This window comes from Chiloscyllium plagiosum, unplaced genomic scaffold (assembly GCF_037043375.1).
Source record: "Chiloscyllium plagiosum isolate Xiang-an unplaced genomic scaffold, Cpla_swu_hap1 HiC_scaffold_20, whole genome shotgun sequence".
In the NCBI taxonomy this organism is placed as follows: domain Eukaryota; kingdom Metazoa; phylum Chordata; class Chondrichthyes; order Orectolobiformes; family Hemiscylliidae; genus Chiloscyllium; species Chiloscyllium plagiosum.
In genome coordinates, this window is record NW_028270158.1 from 31,173,824 (window position 1) to 31,190,939 (window position 17,116).

At 51.6% G+C, this 17,116-nt stretch overlaps 1 protein-coding gene across 2 annotated transcripts in view; it reads right to left on the bottom strand.

Moving 5' to 3' along the window:
• Positions 1-10,142: 10,142 nt before the first annotated feature.
• The window catches only part of LOC122560396 (epithelial sodium channel subunit gamma-like), a 47,775-nt gene continuing 40,801 nt past the window's right edge, over positions 10,143-17,116 (bottom strand). For both annotated transcript variants that reach the window (XM_043711027.2, XM_043711028.2), the window contains 2 exons: positions 16,480-16,555; positions 10,143-11,157 (listed from right to left, as the gene is read on the bottom strand). In XM_043711027.2, the coding sequence (XP_043566962.2) occupies positions 10,795-11,157; positions 16,480-16,555 (439 nt within the window). In that variant the 3' untranslated portion in view covers positions 10,143-10,794. The remainder of the gene's footprint in view (positions 11,158-16,479; positions 16,556-17,116) is intronic.

A 17,116-nucleotide genomic window follows, 5' to 3' on the forward strand; every position in this document is an offset into this window, starting at 1 on the left:
GCCCTGTGCTGTGGGAGAGCACTGAAGTTTAGAGGGTGAGTAAGGCAGGTAAATATTGAGGGATAATGTGTCCAGAGAGATGGCGGGGATTGGGGGAGACTCTGAGGGGTGGCGTGTACGGGGGTGGGAAGGCCATTTCTTTTCTTATTTGGAAATTAATTAGTCAGGCATGTTGAGCAACCTGTCTGACAGTTACACAAAACAATCCTGACCCGAATGAACTGGGGTTGCTATTACAGCCTCTCCTGCTTGTGTTGTTACTGAGAATGGACCTGGAAATCAAAATAAACAAAACTGTCTTTTAAAAAATGTGATAACCTCAGAATTGCCAGAGGCTATTTTCTTTTCTGGACGAAGCTGATTTCTCTCTACATTATCACAGAACCTTGTTGCATAGAAAGAGGCCATATGGTCTATCATGCCTGACTCTTTGAAAGAGCTATCCCACTATTACCACTTACCTGTGTATCCCCATTCCTCTGTCATTTTTTTTATCCTTTTGAGATATTTTCCAATTCTCTTTAGATGGCTCCTATTATACCTGCTTCAAGTAACACATTCCAGATCAAAGCTTGCTGCATAAACTTCCTTATCCCTATTCTTTTCTTTTGTCAATTTTGTTAAATTTAGATAGTGACCCTCCTCTTAGTGGAGGGTTTTTTCTTTATTTATCAAAGCCACTCATATGGTTGGCACGGTGGCTCAGTGGTTAGCGCTGCTGCCTCACAGCACCAGGGTCCCAGATTCGATTCCAGCCTTGGGTGATTGTGTGGAGTCTGCACATTCTCCCTGTGTCTGCGTGGGTTTCCTCTGGGTGCTCTGGTTTCCTCTCACAGTCCAACAATGTGCAGGTCAGGTGAATTGGCCATGCTAAATTGCCCATAGTGTTAGGTGCATTAATCAAGAGGGAAATGGGTCTGGGTGGGTTACTCTTCGGAGGGCTGGTGTGGACATGTTGGACTGTAGGGAATCTAATCTAATCAATTTTGAATACCACTATTAAATCTCCCTTTTGAGCTTCTCTGCTTTAAAGAGAATAATCCCAATGATAACTGATGGACTACGTTCCTGGTCTGCTTGATATTCCTTGCCAGATATTCTTAACTGATCTGTTGTCGGAGTATGCAGAGTTTGTGGATGGAGATGGATAGAGCGGAACAGCTCAATGGTGAGGCACAGTACAAAACTTGCACAAAGACTCCCTCCCTCTCTTGAGCACAAAATAAAACCTCACCCAATGATCTAAACAAATAATCAACTGGAGACAATGTGCACGATGGGAATTACTCACTTCTTTGAGAGAGGAGCTAACACTGAGACACACATGAACTTTACTGTAATAGATAAAAGTAATACATTCTTGATTTAAAATCAAATATTTATTTTTACAAATGGCACCATGGGAAAACAATGCCAACCTCCGGTCTTTTTAGTTTGCCCTTGCAAGTTGTTTCTATTCAAATAATTATTTAATGCCCTCTTGAATGACTCGATTGAACCTGCTTCTACCACATTTCTGAGATGTGCATTCCAGACCGAAACCACTTGCTGTGTGAAGAGATTTTTTCACACATCACATTTAGTTACATTGCCAGAGTCAAACATGGAAGAACTTGTTTTGTTGGGACTAAACTAGTTCCAGCTGGGTAATCAGTGGTTTGTTATTGAAACAGTTTGAAACATCATTTATTACTGATTGAATCACGAAGATAAAAGTTAAGTAAAAAGTAAGGCTAGTTTCTTGACCTCTGGAATTATTTGCTTTGATAATTGTGATCTACAGGCTCACTCCTTCCTTGCACTACCTCACTCTCTCCATGCTCACCCTACATTGGCTCACCTCTTCTTATACACCCCTCCCCCATGGCTCACTTCTCCCCATACACCCCTCCCTCATGGCTCACCTCACCCTATACACCCCTTGCCCATGGCTCACCTCTCCCTATACACCCCACCCCATGGCTCACCTCTTCCTATACACCCTTCCCCCATGGCTCACCTCTCCCTATACACCCCTCCCCCATGGCTCACCTCTCCCTATACACCCCTTTCCCATGGCTCACCACTCCCTATACACTCATCCCCCATGGCTCACCTCTCCCTATACACCCCTCCCCCATCGCTCACCTTACCCTATACACCCCTCCACATGGCTCCCTTATCCTATACCCACTCCCTACACAGGCTCACCTTTCCCTATACACCTCGGCCCCATGGCTCACGTTGCCCTAAACACCCCTCCCCCATGGCTTACCTCTCCCTAAACAACACTCTCCCCCCTCACTGGCTCACCTTAGCCTATACTTCTCCCTATACTGGCTCACCTCTCCCTATACACCTCTCCCTAAACACCACTCCCGCCTGGCTCACCTCTCCCTATATACCCTGCCCCCCAGCTCACCTCTCCCTATACACCCATCTCCCATGGCTCACCACTCCATGTATACCCCTCCCGCATGGCTCACCTCTTCCTATACACCCCTCCCCCATGGCTCACCTGTTCCCATACAGCCCTCCCCCATGGCTCACCTCTCCCTATAAACCCCTTCCCCATGGCTCACCTCTTCCTATTCACTCCTCCCCCATGGCTCACCTCTCCCTATACATCCCTCCCCCATGGCTCACCTCTTCCTATACACCCATCCCCCATTGTTCACCTCTCCCTATGCACCCCTCCCCCATTGCTCACCTCTCCATATACACCCCTCCCCCATGGCTTACCTCTGTCTATAGACCCCTTTCCCATGGCTCACCTCTCCCTATACTCCCCTCCCCCATGGCTCACCTTATCCTCTACCCCCTCCTTACACAGGCTCACCTTTCCCTATACACCTCGCCCCCATGGCTCACCTTGCCCTATACACCCCTCCCCCAGGGCTTACCTCTTCCTAAACAACACTCTCCCCCCTCACTGGCTCACCTTAGCCCATACGTCTCCCTATACTGGCTCACCTCTCCCTATACACCTCTCCCTATACACCCCTCCCCCCGGCTCACCTCTCCATATACACCCCTCCCCCCCTGGCTCACTTCACCCTATACACCCTTCCCCCCCTGGCTCACCACTCCATGTATACCCCTCCCCCATGGCTCACTTCTTCCTATACACCCCTCCCCCATGGCTCACCTGTCCCCATACATCCCTCCACCATGGCTCACCTCTCCCTATACATCCCTCCCCCATGGCTCACCTCTCCCTATACAAGCCACCCCCATGGCTCACCACTCCCTATACACCCCTCCCCTTTGGCTCACCACCCCATACACCCCTCCCCCATAGCTCACCTTATCCTATACACCCTGCCCCCATGGCTCGCCTTACCCTACACATCCTGCCCCCATGGCTCACCACTCGCTAAACAACAGTCTCCCCCCTCACTGGCTCACCTTAGCCCATATGTCTCCCTATACTGGCTCACCTCTCCCTATACACCCCTCCCCCCAGCTCATCTCTCCCTATACATCCCTCCCCCCGGCTCAATTCTCCCTATACACCCCTCCCCCATGGCGCACCTCTTCCGATACATCCCTCCCCCATGGCTCACCTTTTCCTATTCACTCCTCCCCCATGGCGCACCTCTCCCTATACATGCCTCCCCCATGGCTCACCTCTTCCTAAAAACCCCTCCCCCATGGCTCACCTCTCTCGATACACCCCTCCCTCATGGCTCACCTCTCCCCATACACCCCTCCGCCATGGCTCACCTCTCCCTATACTCCCCTCCCCCATGGCTCACCTCTCCCTATACTCCCCTCCCCCATGGCTCACCTCTCCCCATACACCCCGCCCCCATGGCTAACCTTACCCGAGATAACCCGCCCCCATGGCTCACCTCTCTCTATACAGCCCTCCGCCATGGCTCACCTCTCTCTATACAGCTCTCCGCCATGGCTCACCTCTCCCCTTACACCCCTCCGACATGGCTCACCTCTCCCTATACACCCCTCCCCCATGGCTCACCTCTCCCCATACACCCCTCTGCCATGGCTCACCTCTCCCTATACACCCCTCCCCCATGGCTCACCTCTTCCCATACACCCCTCCCCCATGGCTCACCTCTCCCCATACACCCCTCCCCCATGGCTCACCTCTCCCCATACACCCCATCCCCATGGCTCACCTTACCCTATACACCCCGCCCCCATGGCTCACCTCTCCCTATACACCCCTCCCTCATGGCTCACCTCTTCCTATACACCCCTCCCCAATGGCTCACCTCTCCCTATACACCCCTCCCTCATGGCTCACCTCTTCCTATACACCCCTCCCCAATGGCTCACCTCTCCCCATACACCCCACCCCCATGGCTCACCTCTTCCTATAAACCTCTCCCCCATGACTCACCTTGCCCCATACACCCTGCCCCCATGGCTCACCTTACCCTATACACCCTGCCCCCATGGCTCACCTTGCCCTATACACCCTGCCCCCATGGCTCACCTTGCCCGATACACCCCTCACCCGTGGCTTACCTCTCCCTAAACAATACTCTCCCCCGCTCACTGGCTCACCTTAGCCCATACGTCTCCCTGTAATGGCTCACCTCTCCCTATACACCTCGCCCCCCTGGCTCATCTCTCCCTATATACCCCTCCCCCGTGGCTCACGTGTGCCTATACACCCCTCCCCAATGGCTCACCTCTCCCCATACACCCCTCCCCCATGGCTCACCTCTCCCCATACACCCCTCCCCCATGGCTCACCTCTACCCATACACCCCGCCCCCATGGCTCACCTCGTCCCATACACCCCTCCACCATGGCTCACCTCTCCCCATACACCCCATCCCCATGGCTCACCTTACCCTATACACCCCGGCCCCCATGGCTCACCTCTCCCTATACAGCCCTGCCCCATGGCTCACCTCTCCCTATACACCCCTCCCCCATGGCTCACCACTCCATGTACACCACTCCCACAAGGCTCACCTCTTCCTATACACCCCTCCCCAATGGCTCACCTCTCCCCATACACCCCACCCCCATGGCTCACCTCTCCCTATACAGCCCTTCCCCCATGGCTCACCTCTCCCTATACAGCCCTCCCCCATGGCTCACCTCTCCCTATACAGCCCTCCCCCATGGCTCACCTCTCCCTATACAGCCCTCCCCCATGGCTCACCTCTCCCTATACAGCCCTCCCCCATGGCTCACCTCTCCCCATACAGCCCACCCCCATGGCTCACCTCTCCCCATACACCCCACCCCCATGGCTCACCTCTCCCTATACACCCCTCCCCCATCGCTCACCTCTTCCTATAAACCCCTCCGCCATGACTCACCTTGCCCTATACACCCTGCCCCCATGGCTCACCTTGCCCGATACACCCCTCACCCGTGGCTTACCTCTCCCTAAACAATACTCTCCCCCGCTCACTGGCTCACCTTAGCCCATACGTCTCCCTGTACTGGCTCACCTCTCCGTATACACCTCTCCCCCCAGACTCATCTCTCCCTATATACCCCTCCCCCATGGCTCACGTGTTCCTATACACCCCTCCCCAATGGCTCACCTCTTCCTATATACCCCTAACAATGGCTCACCCCTCCCCCGTGGCTCACCTCTCCCCATACACCCCACCCCCATGGCTCACCTCTCCCTATACACCCCTCCCCCATGGCTCACCTTACCCTATACACCCTGCCCCCATGGCTCACCTCTCCCTATACAACCCCTCCCCTCTGGCTCTCCTCTCCCTATACACCCCACCCCAATGGCTCACCTCTCCCTATACACCCCTCCCCAATGTCTCACCTCTCCCCATACACCCCTCCCCCATGGCTCACCTCTCCCCATACACCCCTCCCCCATGGCTCACCTCTCCCCATACACCCCTCCCCCATGGCTCACCTCTCCCTATACAGCCCTCCCCCATGGCTCACCTCTCCCTTTTGCAGCCCTCCCCCATGGCTCACCTCTCCCTCTCCAGCCCTCCCACATCGCTCACCTCTCCCTATACAGCCCTCCCCCATGGCTCACCTCTCCCTATATAGCCCTCCCCCATGGCTCACCTCTCCCTATACACCTCTCCCCCGTGGCTCACCTCTCCCTATACACCTCTCCCCCCTGGCTCATCTCTCCCTATATACCCCCTCCCCCGTGGCTCACGTCTCCCTATACACCCCTCCCCAATGGCTCACCTCTTCCTATACACAATCCCCAATGGATCACCCCTCCCTATACACACCTCCCCCATGGCTCACCTCTCCCCATACACCCCTCCCTACGGCTTACCTCTTCCTGTACACCCCTCCCCAATGGCTCACCTCTCCCTATACACCCTGCCCCCAAGGCTCACTTTGCCCTATACACCCCTCCCCCGTGGCTCACCTCTCCCTAAACAACACTCTCCCCCCTCACTGGCTCACCTTCGCCCATACGTCTCCCTATACTGGCTCACCTCTCCCTATACACCTCTCCCTATACACCCCCTCCCCTCTGGCTCACCTCTCCCTATACACCCTTCCCCCATGGCTCACCACTCCATGTACACCACTCCCACAAGGCTCACCTCTTCCTATACACACCTCCCTCATGGCTCACGTCTTCCTATACACCCCTCCCCCATTGCTCATCCCTTCCTATACACCCTGCCCCCATGGCTTACCCCTTCCTATACACCCTCCCCCATGGCTCACCTCTTCCTATACACCCCTCCCCATGGCTCATCTCTCCCTATACACTCCTCCCCCATGGCTCACCTCTCCCTATACATCCCTCCTCCCATGGCTCAGCTCTCCCTATACACCCCTTTCCCATGGCCCACTTATCCCTATACACCTCTCCCCCCTGGCTCACCTCTCCCTATACACCTCTCCCCCCTGGCTCATCTCTCCCTATACACCTCTCCCCCCTGGCTCATCTCTCCCTATATACCCCTCCCCCGTGGCTCACGTCTCCCTATACACCCCTCCCCAATGGCTCACCTCTTCCTATACACACATCCCCAATGGATCACCCCTCCCTATACACACCTCCCCCCATGGGTCAGCTCTCCCTATACACCCCTTTCCCATGGCCCACCTATCCCTATACACCCCGCCCCCATGGCTCACCCCTTCCTATACACCCTCCCCCATGGCTCACCTCTTCCTATACTCCCTTCCCCCATGGCTCACCTCTCCCTATACATCCCTCCCCCCATGGCTCACCTCTCCCTATACATCCCTCCCCCCATGGCTCACCTCTCCCTATACACCCCTTTCCCATGGCCCACCTATCCCTATACATCCCTCCCCCATGCCTCACCTCTCCCTATACACCCCTCTCCCATGGCTCACCTTTCCCTATACACCCCTCCCCTGTGGTATACCTCTCCCTAAACAACACACTCCCCCCTCACTGGTTCACCTTAGCCCATACGTCTCCCTATGCTGGCTCACCTCTCCCTATACACCTCTCCCTAAACAGTCCTCCTCCCTTGCTCACCTCTCCCTATACACCCCTCCCCCCTTGCTCCCCTCTCCCCATACACCCCTCCCGCATGGCTCACCTCGCCCCATACACCCAATCCCCATGGCTCACCTCTCCCTATACACCCCATCCCCATGGCTGACCTCTCCCTACACACCCCTCCCCCATGGCTCACCTCTCCCTATACACCACACCCCCATGGCTAACCTCTCCCTATACACCCCTCCCCCATGGCTAACCTCTCCCTATACACCCCTCCCCCATGGCTAACCTCTCCCTATACACCCCTCCCCCATGGCTAACCTCTCCCTATACACCCCTCCCCCATGGCTAACCTCTCCCTGTACACCCCGTCCCCATGGCTCACCTCTTCCTTTAAACACCTCCCCCATGGCGCACCTGTCCCCATACAACCCTCCCCCAAGGCTGACCTTACCCGATACACCCCTTTCCCATGGCTCACCTCTCCCTATACACCCCTCCCCCATGGCTCACCTTACCCGATACACCCCTCTCACATGGCTCACCTCTCCCTATACACCCCTCTCACATGGCTCACCTCTCCCTATACACCCCACCCACATGGCTCACCTTATCCTATACCCCCTCCCTACACAGGCTCACCTTTCCCTATACACCCCGCCCCCATGGCTCACCTTGCCCTTTACACCCTTCCCCCGTGGCTTACCTCTCCCTAAACAACACTCTCCCCCCTCACTGGCTCACCTTAGCCCCTACGTCTCCCTATACTGGCTCACCACTCCCTATACACCTCTCCCTGTACACGCCACCCCTATGGCTCACCTCTCCCTATACACCCCACCCCTTTGGCTCACTACCCCATACACCCCTCCCCCATAGCTCACCTTACCCTACATCTTTCCCCCATGGCTCACCTCTCCCTAAACAACACTCTCCCCCATCACTGGCTCACCTTAGCCCATATGTCTCCCTATACTGGCTCACCTCTCCTTATACACCCCTCTCCCCGGCTCACCTCTCCCTATATACCCCTCCCCCATGGCTCACCTCTTCCGATACATCCCTCTCCCATGGCTCACCTCTTCCTATTCACCCCTCCCCCCCATGACTCACCTCCTCCTATACAACCCTCCACCATGGCTCACCTCTTCCTATACAACCCTCACCCATGTCTCACCTGTCCCCATATACCTCTCCCCCATGGCTCACCTCTCCCTATACACCCCTTCCCCATGGGTCACCTCTGTCTATACACCCCTCCCCCATGGCTCACCTGTCCCCATACACCCCACCCCCCATGGCTCACCTTTCCCTATACACCCCTTTCCCATGGCTCACCTCTTGTTTAACACTCCTCACCCATGGCCCACCTCGTCCCATACACTCCTCCCCCATGGCTCACCTCTCCCTATACACCCCTCCCCCATGGCTCACCTCTCCCTATACACCCCTCCCCCATGGCTCACCTCTCCCCAAACACCCCTCCCCCATGGCTCACCTCTCCCCATACACCCCTTCCACATGGCTCACCTCTCCCCATACACCCCGCCCCCATGACTCACCTCTCCCTATACACCCCTCCCCCATGGCTCACCTCTTCCTATATACCCCTCCCACATGGCTCACTTCTTCCTATCCACCCCTCCCCAAGGCTCACCTCTTCCTATCTACCCCTCGCCAATGGCTCACCTCTCCCTATACATCCCTCCACCATGGCTCACCTCTCCCTATACACCCCTCCCCCATGGCTCACCTCTTCCTATTCACCCCCCCTCATTGCTCACCTCCTCCTATACAACCCTCCCCCATGGCTCACCTCTTCCTATACAACCCTCCCCCATGGCTCACCTGTCCCCATACCTCTCCCCCATGGTTCACCTCTCCCTATACACCCCTTCCCCATGGGTCACCTCTGCCTATACACCCCACCCCCCATGGCTCACCTCTCCCTATATACCCCTTTCCCATGGCTCACCACTTCTTGTACACCCCTCCCCCATGGCTCACATCGTCCCATACACTCCTCCCCGATGGCTCACCTCTCCCTATACACCCCTCCCCCATGGCGCACCTCTCCCCATACACCCCTCCCCCATGGCTCACCTCTCCCCATACACCCCTTCCACATGGCTCACCTTTCCCTATACACCCCTCCCCCATGGCTCACCTCTCCCTATACAGGCCTCCCCCATGGCTCACCTCTCCCTATACACCCGTCCCCCATGGCTCACCTCTCCCTATACACCCCTCCCCCATGGCTCACCTCTCCCTCTACACCCCTCCCCCATGGCTCACCTTACCCTATACACCCCTTTCCCATGGCTCACCTCTCCCTATACACCCCTCCCCCATGGCTCACCTCTCCCTGTACACCCCTCCCCCTTGGCTCACCTTACCCTATTTCCCTCTTTCCCATGGCTCACCTTACCCTATACACCCCTCCCACATGGCTCACCTTATCCTATACCCGCTCCCTACACAGGCTCACCTTTCCCTATACACCCCACCTGCATGGCTCACCTTGCCCTATACACCCCTCCCCCGTGGTTCACCTCTCCCTAAACAACACTCTCCCCCCTCACTGGCTCACCTTAGCCCATACGTCTCCCTATACTGGCTCACCTCTCCCTATACACCCCTCCCCCCTGGCTCACCTCTCCCTGTATACCCCTCCCCCATGGCTCACCACTCCATGTACACCCCTTCACCACTGGCTCACCTTTCCCTATACACCCCTCCCCCATGGCTCACCTCTCCCTGTCCATCATTTCCCCACTGGTTCACCTTACCCTATACCCCCCTATACTTGTTCATTTTTCCCTCTCCTGCTTCACCTGTCCCTAAGCTCACCCTACACTGGCCCATCTGTCCCTATACTCCTCCTATACTGGCTCACCTGTCCCTATAGTACTCCTACACTAGCTCACCTGTCCCTATACTCCTCCTACACTGGCTCACCTGTCCCTATACTCCTCCTACACTGGCTCACCTGTCCCTATAGTACTCCTACACTAGCTCACCTGTCCCTATACTCCTCCTACACTGGCTCACCTGTCCCTATATTCCTCCTACACTGGCTCATATGTCCCTAAGCTCACCCTACACTGGCTCACCTGTCCCTATATTCCTCCTACACTGGCTCTCCTGTCCCTATATTCCTCCTACACTGGCTCTCCTGTCCCTATACTACTCCTACACTGGCTCTCCTGTCCCTATACTACTCCTACACTGGCTCATATTCCCTAAGTTCACCCTACTCTGGCTCCCCCTGCACTGGTTCACCTCTCCCTGAGCTTACCCAAAACTGACTGGCTCCCCACTCCTCCTGTGTTGCATCATTCTACAGCTAAGCAAAAGTATATACAGTACTGCAGTCAAAAACCTTTGCAATGCTGCAGTCAGTGCTTGCTAGACTCCATGGTGGAGGTGTCAGGACTGAAACTGCTGTGTATGCGCAAGGTCTCGTAAGTGGGGGGAAGTGTGTCTTGGACATGTGCTCGAGGCAGCTGCAGGGCAGTGTTGAAAGTTGGTGGGTCTTCGTCACTTATGTAGACAGGAGATCCATGAGCTGTATTACTGATGGTTGGAGGGATCTCCTCCTGTTTGTTTTGCCACCACTTGCGTATAGTCTGAATGCATTTCCGCACAATGATCATGAACATATCGATGAAGAACACCTCCACAAACTCGATGATGCAAACAACTGAACAGCTCAACCACAGACCCAGCTGGCCTCCAAAGTTCGACAATAAAGTGACAATCTGGGATGAGAGAGTAGAGATACTAGATTAACTGCAGAGATAATGACAGTAACTTGAACTGGGGGAGCGGGATGTCTGCAAGTTGCAGATGGGGATATCCTGATCAGAACACTGGACTGACATTTTAAAAAATTCTTTGACAGGATGTGGACTTTATTCACTAGGCATCATCTGTTTCCCATCACTAATTGCTCTTTAAAAAAGTACCTTCTTGGAGAACTGCAGTCCATGTGATGTAGGTAGACACACAGTGCCATTAGGAAGGGAGCTTCAGGATTGTGATCCAACAGTGATCTAGTTCCAAGTCAGGATGGTGAGTGGCTTGGAGAGGAAATTAAAGGTGGTGTCTTTGCAGGCATCTTCTGCCCTTGTCCTTCTTGGTGGCACAGTTTGGAAGCTAGGAAGGTGCTTTCAAAGGGGTCTTGCTACTTTCCAGCAGTGTATTGTGTAGATTGTATACTGCTGCCACTGCTGGTGGGGAATGGAGTGAATGTTCCAAGTGGCTGATGGGGAGCCAATCAAATCAGTTGCTTTTTCGTGGATGGTCATAGAGTCATAGAGCAGCACAGCATGGAAATAGACCCTTCAGTCCCACTCCTCCATGCTGACCAGATAGCCTCAATCAATCTAGTCCCATTTGCCAGCACTTGGCCCATGTCCCTCTAATCCTTCCTCTTCATAAAAACATCCAGGTGCCTTTAAAATGTTGTAATTTTACACACACCTAACACTTCTTCTGGCAGCTCGTGCCATTCATGCACCACCCTCTGAATGAAAATGTTGCCTCTTAGGTCCCTTTTAAATCTTTCCCCTCTCACCCTAAACCTATGCCCTCGAGCTTAAGACACCCCTACCCTGACCATTCACCTTATCCATGCATCTCTTGAATTCATAAACTTCTATAAGGTCACCCCTTGGGCTCTGATGCTCCAGGGAAAACAGACCCAGCCTATTCAGCCTCTCCCTAGAGCTCAAACCCTTCAACCCTGGCAACATCCTTGTAATTCTCTTCTGAACCCTTTCAAATTTCAGATCTTATCTATAACAGGGAGACCAGAATTGAATCAGTATTCTATTCACCATTATCCTGTACGGCCGCAACATGACCTCCCAACTCCTATACTCAATGCACTGACCAATAAAGGAAAGCATTCAAAGTTTGTGAGAAGATTTGTAGCTCGGGTGCTCGTTGTTGTGGTTCTGTTCGCCGAGCTGGGAATTTGTGTTGCAGACGTTTCGTCCCCTGTCTAGGTGACATCCTCAGTGCTTGGGAGCCTCCTGTGAAGCGCTTCTGTGATCTTTCCTCCGGCATTTGCAGTGGTTTGAATCTGTCGCTTCCGATTGTCAGTTCCAGCTGTCCGCTGCAGTGGTCGGTATATTGGGTCCAGGTCGATGTGCTTATTGATTGAATCTGTGGATGAGTGCCATGCCTCTAGGAATTCCCTGGCTGTTCTCTTTTTGGATTATCCTATAATAGTAGTGTGGTCCAAGTCGAATTCATGTTGCTTGTCATCTGCGTGTGTGGCTACTAAGGATAGCTGGTCGTGTCGTTTTGTAGCTAGTTGGTGTTCATGGATGCGGATTGTTAGCTGTCTTCCTGTTTGTCCTATGTAGTGTTTTGTGCAGTCCTTGCATGGGATTTTGTACACTACATTGGTTTTGCTCATGCTGGATATTGGGTCCTTCGTTCTGGTGAGTTGTTGTCTGAGAGTGGCTGTTGGTTTGTGTGCTGTTATGAGTCCTAGTGGTCGCAGTAGTCTGGCTGTCAGTTTGGAAATGCTTTTGATGTATGGTAGTGTGGCAAGTCCTTTGGGTTGCGGCATGTCCTCCTTCCATTGACTTTCCCTTAGGCATCTGTTGATGAAATTGCGCGGGTATCCATTTTTGCAGAATACATTGTATAGGTGTTCTTCTTCCTCTTTTTGCAGTTCTGGTGTACTGCAGTGTGTTGTGGCCCTTTTGAATAGTGTCTTGATGCAACTTCTTTTGTGTGTTTTGGGGTGGTTGCTTTCGTAGTTTAGGACTCATAACAGCACACAAACCAACAACCACTCTCAGACAACAACTCACCAGAACGAAGGACCCAATACCCAGCATGAGCAAAACCAATGTAGTGTACAAAATCTCTTCCAGCACTATACAAAACACTACATAGGACAAACAGGAAGACAGCTAACGATCCGCATCCATGAACACCAATTAGCCACGAAACGACACAACCAGCTATCCTTAGTAGCCACACATGCAGATGACTAGCAACATGAGTTCGACTGGGACAACACTACTATTATAGGGCAAGTCAAACAGAGAACAGCCAGGGAATTCCTAGAGGCATGGCACTCATCCATAGATTCAATCAATTAGCACATCGACCTGGACCCAATATACCGACCACTGCAGCGGACAGCTGGAACTGACAACTGGAAGCAGCAGATTCAAACCACTACAAATGCCAGAGGAAAGATCACAGGAGGCTCCCAAGCACTGAGGATGTCACCTAGACAGGGGACGAAACGTCTGCAACACAAATTCCCAGCTCGGCGAACAGAACCACAACAAAGGAAAGCATACTAAACGCCTTCTTAATCACCCTGTCTACTCTCGTCTCTGTCTACCTGCACCCCAAGGCATCTCTGTTTGGCAACACTCCCCAGGACCTTACCATAAAGTGTATAAGTCCTGCCCTAATTTGCCTTTTCAAAATGCAGCACCTCACATTTATCTAAATTAAACTCCATCTGCCACTCCTTGGCCCAGTGGTCCCATTGTAATCTGAGGTAACCTTTGTCGCTGTCTACTACACCTCCAATTTTGGTGCCATCTGCAAATCTACTAGCCATATCTTCTGCATTCAAATACAAATCATTTATATAAATGACAAAAAGTAGTGCACCCAGCACCAATTCTTGCGGAACATTGGCACACTGCTGGTCACAGGCCTCCAGGCTGAAAAGCAAGCCTCCCATACCATCCTCTGAGTTCTATCTTCAAGCCAATTTTGTATCCAAATGGCTAGTTCTCTTGTTGATTATTCTGAATTAGTCCTTGCCTTTCCAAATACATGTAAATCCTGTTCCTCAGAATCCCCTCTAAAAACTTAGTCACCACTGATGTTAGTCTCTCTGGTCTATAGTTCCCTGGCTTTTCCTTACCACCTTTCTTAAATAATGGCACCATATTAGACAACCTCCACTCTTCTTGCACCTCTGTGGCTGTCGATGATACAAATATCTCAGCAAGGGTCCCAGCAATCTCTTCCCTAGCTTCTCTGATCAGGTCCTGGGGTTTTATCAACCATTATGCATTTTAAGATGTCCAGCATCTCTTCTTCTGTAATATGGACACTTTTCATTATATCGCTATTTGTTTTCACAAGTTCACTAGCTTGAGTATCCTTCTCTAGAGTAAAAACAGATGCAAAATACTCGTTTAGTATCTCACCCATCTTGTGCAGTTCCACATGGGGGTGTCAAAGTTCCTGAGTGTTGTTAGAGCTGCACCCATTGAAACAAGTAGGGAGTGTTCCATCACACTCCTGAGCTGTCCATTGTAAATGATGGACAGGCTTTGGAAGGTAAATCTTTTGCTCCAGATTTCTAGCCTCTGACTGCTTTTGTAGCCACAGTATTTATGAGGCTGGACCAGTTCAGTTCTGTCACTGGTGACTCAGGCTGTTGAAAGTGGAGAATTCACCAGTGATAATGCTATTGAATGTGAAGGGGAGATGATTATTTCCAGACACTTGTGTGTACTTAAGATGTAGGAGCAGGAGTGAGCCATTCAGCCCTGAAATATTGTCCCACCATTAAACAGGACCCCAGGCCTGAACTCATCTTTCACGCTAGCTCCTCATCGCCCTCAACTCCCTGATACAGTAGTCCCCCATACCCACTGGGGATACATTCCAAGACCTACCATGGAAGCCTGAAACCATGGATACATGCAAACTCATTCATTTCATTGGGAAATTTACCTTCCCGGCAGTCCCCAGTCTGGTTCCGGAAGGTTTCCTATAATGTGTTCGGGTCGCGGGTAACTGAAACTGTGAAAAACGATTCCACAGATACAGAGGTTGCTCTGTATTTTAGAAGTCTATCTAATTCCTCTTTGAATATTTTCAGTGATCTAGCCTCCACAGCTCTTGGTTTAGAGAATTCCAGACATCATCTACTCTATGGGAGAAGAAATTCTGTCCCATCTCAGTAATAAGTGATTGTCCCCTTATCCTGTAATTATTTTGCTTAGTTCAAGATTTCCCCACTGGTGAAAACATCTTCTCAGCATGTATCCTGTCAAGGTCTCTCAGAATTTTAATTGTTTCAATAACATCATCCCCTCATTCTTCTAAATTGTTACGAATAAAGGCCTAAAATGTTTACAGGTAGTCATTCTTGATAAGTCAACATTTTCATCCCAGAAATCAGCTTAGTGAATTTCTTTTGACCTGTCTTGAGTGCCAGTAATCCTTCTCAAATACAGGGACCAAACTTTACACAGCATCCAGGTGTGGCCTTACCAACACCCTGTACATTTGAAACATGACTTCACTGTTTTTACCAATATCACCAATACCCTGGCAATAAAGGCCAAAATTCTATTCGCCTTCTTAATTACTTGCTGCACCTGTATGCTAGCTTAGTGTGTTTCATGCATAAAAACACCCAGATCCCTCAGCACTGTTTTTTTTAGGAGTTTTTCTCTATTTAACTAATATTTGCATTTTAATTCTTCCTATCAAAGTACCTGACTTCAGACATCCCTACATTCAACTCTATGTGCCAGGTTTTACCCACTCACTCAACCATCACTATATCCCCATTTAAAATGTCAGGGAGTTGAGGGCGTTGAGGAGCCAGCGTGAAAGATGGGTTCAGGCCTGGGGTCCTGTTTAATGGTGGGACAATGTTTTTGGGGCCAAATGGCCCTCTCCTGCTCCTACATCTTATATTCACACAAGTGTCAGGTAATAATCATCCCCTTCACATTCAATAGCATTATCACTGGTGAATTCCCCACTTTCAACAGCCTGAGTCACCAGTGACAGAACTGAACTGGTCCAGTCTTAAAAAATATTGTTTGATGACATTGTGAAGTGCATTAGGAATTTTTCATATACATACAATTTGCTGTGTTGAGGTGCCTGTACCACTGAGATGGGAACTGTTACCAATTTTCCAATCACTAAGCCATTGGCAGTGAGACTGTGCTGTTGTTCATTTTGCTCAGCACAGAATGATGAGCAAACCTGAGACCTTCCTTCTCCATTTGGCTCAGGAAGGCACAATAAGCTTTACAGACCATTATGTAGGTTTCAATACTTACATTATTTGCAGCTATTTCAGAGATGTTCCTCTGATTGAGATCTTTGTAGAAGACGCTCAGATTGGCCAACTCATTCCTATCAAAGAAAGATCATGAAATCTGTGCCCTCTGTTATATACAGGCCCAATGGACGCAGGCATAAAGATGAGAAATATGCTAGATCCCGCTCATTTACTCTTATTGTATGGATTTCCAGTCAAGGAAGAAAGACTTGCATTTTTTCCCTATGGGATGTGAGTGTCACTGTCTGGGCCAGCATTTGTTGCCACCCTGACATGCCCTTGATCTGCCTTTCTGAACCACTGCAATCTCTGTTGTACAGGGACATCCACAGTGCTGTTAGGGAGGATGGTGCTGAATTTTTATATACTGAAGTGGAGGAACAGTGATATATTTTCATGTTAGGTTGGTGTGTGTGACTTGGAGTGAAACTTGCAGATTTCCAAATATCAGCTACCCTTGTGCTTCTAAGTGGCAGAGACCACATGTTTGGAAGTTGCTGACAAAGGAAACTAGGTGAGTTGTTGCAATATAATTTGTGACTGGTGCACACTGCCTCCATAGTTCATCAATGGTGAAGAGAGTGAATGTTGATGGTAGATTAGATTCCCTACAGTGTGGAAACAGGCCCTTCGGC